The sequence below is a fragment of the Dipteris shenzhenensis genome, chromosome 32 (assembly GCF_047967505.1).
Source record: "Dipteris shenzhenensis isolate YYH24624 ecotype China chromosome 32, Dip_SZ_1.0, whole genome shotgun sequence".
In the NCBI taxonomy this organism is placed as follows: domain Eukaryota; kingdom Viridiplantae; phylum Streptophyta; class Polypodiopsida; order Gleicheniales; family Dipteridaceae; genus Dipteris; species Dipteris shenzhenensis.
The window spans coordinates 15,409,576-15,415,393 of record NC_141627.1 but is presented as its reverse complement, the minus strand read 5'-3'; the positions used below and the strand labels follow the sequence as shown (position 1 = coordinate 15,415,393).

Genomic DNA, 5,818 nt, shown 5'->3' with positions numbered 1-5,818 from the left:
AATAAAAAAGTATTTTGGTGAGAATCTAACCTCTCAATTTCAACCATGTATATGCAAGTACAAAATTATAACTCGGTCATAAATGTAGGATGCGAAGAATGATTTTGACAAAAATGTTACAAAGTGTTTAAGTTCAAGATACATTATAATTATATATATCTACAACTATATTATATGTGAAATCTCTTCTCTATGTATTATTCCGAGTGGGTAGCCGAAACCGCATTATGGATAAAAGGACATCTTGCTTGTTGACATCTCGGGAATATTCAACCATGCATGCATGTATACATACATACATACGTATGTATGTATGTATGTATGGATGGATGCATCTCTCTTTACATATATACTAGTGCTATACCTGTGCTTTGCACGTGCATTAAACGCTCACCACATCTCTCTTCCCGAACCACCAATCTCTCCTCGAACCACCATCTTTTTGCCATGTCACCAGCTTCGGTTATCTTCTCCTTAATATATATAGAGATAGAGATAGAGAAGAGATGGAGATAGAGAAGAGAGCACATATGTATCCAAAGCATTATTTTATATATATATATATATAGCGTATTGTATAGCCTCGTAAATCTACATACATACATGTATATATGTATGGATGTATTGTATCTTATATATCCAAGTTCTTCAGCTTTGCACAGAGTTCCAATGCTGCGGGGATGCGCTCGATTTTTGCGTCCGAGTCTTACGAAATGGCCTCTTTCTTTTCATCCTTGCCACTCTCTTCCATCCTCTTGCTTGATCTTTTTTCCTCGGAGATAGCTCTCTTTGCTGCCCTCCTTGCTTTTTCATTGATTATGGTTAGACTGCCCGTTTGCTGTCATCTTGTTAGTGTAGGCAAGGCTGAAAATGCTGTCTACAGGAGATCGTCTCAGCTGAGTGACGTTGACGAAATCCAGGCACGTAAAGTGCATGAGCTTCCGATGGTTGAAGCAAACAATTTGATTCATATGTATGCGAAACGTGGGAGCATGGTAGAGGCCCACCATGTGTTTGACAACATATCTAAGGGCAATGTCATTTCGTGGAACATTATGATCCTCGGGTATGCCAACCAAGAACAAGGTGAGCGGGCTTTGGAGTTATTTGCACAAATGAAAAGGGCAGGTATCGAACCGAGTAATCGAACCTTTGTTGCCGCATTGAAAGCTTGCACTAGCTTGGAAGCTATGGAAAAGCAGAAGCAAGTCGCTGGAAAACTTACAAAGACAGGATGCCTGGAGAAAGGTCAGGTAATCCACTCTCAAGTAGTAAAGAGGGGCTTTGAGATAGATGTGTTCACGGGAACCACTTTACTAGATATGTACGTGAAATGTGGAAAAATGGAAGATGCGCAGTGTATTTTTGAAGAATTGTCTCATCGTACTGTGGTTTCGTGGAATGCCTTGATTCTAGGGTACGCTGAGCAACGAGATGGTATGCGGGCTTTACAATTGTATGAACGGATGTACCATGAAGGTGTCACACCAGACCATCTAACATTTGTAGGTGCGCTGAAAGCCTGTAGTTGCCTGGCACGACTAGAAGAGGGGAAGCAAGTTGATGAGAAATTTGCCAAAACAGGATGCTTGGAGAAAGGTAAAGCCATCCACTCGCAATTAATAAAGAATGGCTCTGAGTCACATGTTTTTGTGGGAAATACTTTGGTAGATATGTATGCGAAATGTGGGAACTTGGAGGATGCATGGCATGTCTTTGATGGATTGCCTCATCATGATGTGGTTACATGGTCTGCCATGATCCTGGGGTACGCCAAGCAAGGTAAGGGTGACATGGCTTTGGAGGTGTACGCACTGATGTGCCAGGAAGGCGTGCATCCAAACAACCGGACATTTGTTGGTGTATTGAAGGCTTGCAGTAGCTTGGCAGCAATGGAAAATGGGGAGCAGCTTGACCGCAAATCCATGATAATAGGATGCGTAGAGAAAGGTAGAGTCATCCACTCCCAAGTAGTAAAGAGTGGATTACATTCAGATGTATTTGTAGGAAATACTTTGGTGGATATGTACACAAAATGTGGGGACATGAAGGATGCCCGAAGTGTTTTTGACGAACTTCCCTATCCTGATGTGTTTTCTTGGTCTGCCATGATCATGGGCTATAGCAAGCAGGAAGAGGGTGTACTGGCTTTGGATTTGTATGCCCAGATGCAGCGGGAAGGCATCCAACCGAATGCCCAAACATTCGTTGGCGCATTGAAGGCTTGCAATAGCCTTGCAGCACTGGAAGAGGGGAAGCGAGTTGACAGGAAGGTTGAAAAACCAAGATGTCTGCTGAAAGGTAGAGCCCTCAACTCCAAAGTTTTTAAGAGTGGCTTTGAGTCTGATTTATTTGTGGGAACCACTTTGGTGGACATGTATGTGAAATGTGGGAGCATTGAGGATGCACGGTGTGTGTTTAATGAATTGCCTTATCGTAATGTGGTTACATGGAGTACAATGATCTTGGGGTATGCCGAACAAGAAGAAAGCGAGGAAGCTTTTAACCTTTATGCGCAAATGCAAGAGCAAGGTCTGTCACCAAGTAGCTTTACCTTTGTTGCCATCTTGAAAGCATGTGGCAACACAGCAGCTTTGGATATCGGAAAGGATGTCCATTCGCAAATTAGCAAGGTCGCGTTTGAGACGAGTGCTATCATGGCAAGCAGTCTCATTGACATGTATGCTAAATGTGGGAGCATGGTTGAATCCCAACAATTGTTCGATGCCTTGCCGACAAGGGATGTTGTACTATGGAATGCATTAATTGCGGGATACGCCCACCAAGGGAAGAGTGAACTTGTGTTCCGTTTGTTTGAGGGGATGCTACGGGAAGGCATAGAGCCAAACAGGGTCACATTTGTCAGTGTTCTCACTGTATGTAGCCACGGTGGTCTAGTGGGGAAAGGCCAGAAGTACTTTGAGGCTATGAGCAAAGAATATGGCACAATCCCAACTATTGAGCACTATGGTTGTATAATTGATCTGCTTGGCCGTGCTGGCCAAGTGGACAAGGCAGTGGCAATGGTTGAAAAGATGCCTTTCCAACCCGATGTTGTTGTGTGGTCGGCTGTGTTGGGTGCTTGCCGAAAGTGGAAAAATGTAGATGTAGGAAAGCATGCTTTTGAAAATCAATTGAGATTGCATGAGAAACGTCCTGCTGTATTTGTCTCAATGGCAAACATATATGCAGATGCTCACATGTGGGAGGACTATGATAAGGTAGAGTTAATGAGAAAGAATGTTAATGAGAAAGAATGCTCAAGTATGAAAGAAGTCATGCCTCAGCTGGTCGACTTGCTTTAGTGAAATGGTGAATACATTATTTCAGACGAGGGATAGGAGAATCCACAAAGCAAGATAAAGTCTAAGAACATATATTCCTTATGTGCCAGGTTTGGACAGCATGCTACGGGGAATACATGATGATGAGAAGGAAGATGCACTTCCTGGGCACAGTGAGAAGCTGGCTTTTGGGGCACCATGTATCATTAAAAAGGTGCATGTCTTGGGTATTGTCACAATTCCACTCCTCTATCATCAAAGATAGAATGGCATTGTGGATATACAACTTAATCCATCTGCACCTGTCAGCTGCCCAGACAGCCGTGCCAGCAGCCTCATTGGTCAGATATGACATATGGGGCAGCCACAGACTCCCACATCAGCACGGGAGCCTCCACAAGGGCAGATCTCACTGCCATACAACCATGTCAACGAGCATGGGGCAGAACAGCAGCCATTTAGCAGGAGGTCAGGCCCATAACAATCACAAGGGTTTGCAGCAACCTTTTATAGGCTCAGATCCAATCTATAAACGAGGTTTGGGTCCATGGACAGACTAAATGGCAGTTACAGACTAGATCTGGTTTGTAAACTTCCCAGACCCGCTCCTCCAGTTTGTTGGAAACTTTTCCCTGCTGGCAAACTTTCCAACATTGCAAGCCGTGCCTTGGAATACACGAATCCTTGCTCAAATGCAAGATGCCCTTGCAATGTTTCCTTTTTATATTCTTCTTGAATTATGATTTTTCTGATTGCCTATTGCCCACAGGACCAGGGAATGACAGCAAGACCTCTTGGAGACGGATTTTGATTTGAGTCCTAGCTTATGCTTTCATTGGAACAGACTGCTGATGGTGAGGTTATTAATACAAGAGACCACCTACTTTGTAAAACAGGAGGAAGTTGCTTGCTAAAGGCAAACTCCCATGCAGCACTAACCCTGAAATCACAAAACACATGAACAGACACAACCCACAACATGTGCTTACTTAACTATAAAGAGGGCAACTCAGATCTGGAAAGGGAACTCGGATGTACAGCCAAAACAGAATATATATCAAGGTAGATACCAATTACAAAACTCATGAATGGAACACAACTCACAACATGTGCAATTCGTCCTCTTCTGCCATGTGCTTCTGTGTAGGCTTCAGTAGCTGCCAAAGTAGAGCACTCCTGCAAAAGTTTTGCTCTGATGTTCTCTGCAGACACAGCTCCCTTCCCCCCACTCCTTATACTCTCCTACTGGTGTAGGTTTGCAACTGGGACTGCTTCAGACGTCAAGAACACTTCAGTTTAGTGGCTGAGCACATATGATCTAGGAAACCCCACATGGGGCTCCGTATATGGGGCTGGCTGCCTCCAAAATAACTGACTGGTCAGCCGACTTGATCAGGTTACTACTGACTCAGATCTGGGCCTCTGCCCATCTGACACATGGCATGCTGGCAGGCCTGTTGTCTGTTTGCTGCCCCGATCTGCTCCTGCTGCCCTCAGCCTGTTGCAGACCTGTGCTGCACCTGCAGTGTCCTACAACCGATGTGTATTTTTCCTATGCGTATACACGTACACATGAAAAATTGGGACATTCAATGTTCCCACTATCATAGTCAATGTCTAATGCACATGGAACCTTTCATGCACATTTAAGCTGTTGGAAAGGTCACCTCCCCATCTGTAAGCCCCCAAATGAGGAGAGCATGGTGGAGGGAGACCTAGGGCAGAAGATGTCCAGAGAAGAGAAAGGGAGGGGGACTGCTACATGGGCAGCACCTCACACAAAGCAAGAAGGGTACCTGGCAAGTCGTGGAGCTCCTGATGTACAGGGCAGACACGTGGACATCAGGGACCTGCAGCAGCATGATTGCGCAGGGATTTCTAGCAAGGACAGACGGCGCAGCAGTACGGAAGGGTACGGTATGCATACGTGGCTGTACGGGGCTGGTGAAGGCCTGGCAGGAGGCAAGGATGCTGCAGCAGGAAGGCGCCTGCATGAAGAAAGATACAAGGCAGATGGCAGAGGCTATGGGCAGGAGTACATCCTGCAATAGGGTCTCCAGCAGCAGCAAAGGGCAGCCTAGCAGCAGCCCAAAAGGGCCTGACTAGGGCCCTTGCCTAGATTGGAGGGCCTAAATGCCCTAGAAGTGCCGGCCAAAGGGCCCTAGTTTTGTGAGCCCTTAAAGGGCTGGACCAGCAGCAGACTGGTCGACCAGTATGAAGCTGGCTGGTCGGTTTTTATGACAGGCCCCTGGGCCTATAAAAGGAGGGCCTCCAGCCCTCATTTATCATCCAACAGTTCAGCAAAAGCAGGAGCAGACAGGAGCAGCCAGGAGCCACTCCCTTGGGCCTCACACTGGGGGTGAAGGAGAGTTGAAGGTGAGCTGCAGACTGAGTTCCTAGAGGCTGGACCTTGGCTGTCTTCTAGGGCAGCAAGGTGTTGTGATCACATTCTCTGGAGCAGCCCTTTGACAGCAGACAGGAGCAGCAAGAAGGCAAGCCTTGGGCCTATACACAGGAGGTGAAGGTGACCCTGA

At 46.0% G+C, this 5,818-nt stretch overlaps 1 protein-coding gene across 2 annotated transcripts; it reads left to right on the top strand.

The window, feature by feature from the left end:
* The first annotated feature begins 688 nt into the window (after nucleotides 1-688).
* Nucleotides 689-5,341, top strand: LOC147880345 (pentatricopeptide repeat-containing protein At4g39530-like). Of its 2 annotated transcripts, XM_087370407.1 has the most exons (2): nucleotides 1,111-1,253; nucleotides 1,417-5,341. In XM_087370407.1, exons 1-2 carry the CDS (start codon nucleotides 1,235-1,237, stop codon nucleotides 3,303-3,305), a joined length of 1,908 nt encoding a protein of 635 aa, XP_087226533.1. In that variant the 5' UTR covers nucleotides 1,111-1,234; the 3' UTR covers nucleotides 3,306-5,341. The 2 variants fall into 2 exon arrangements, with proteins under 2 accessions (XP_087226532.1, XP_087226533.1); XM_087370406.1 differs by having other exon boundaries at nucleotides 689-5,341.
* Nucleotides 5,342-5,818: the final 477 nt, after the last annotated feature.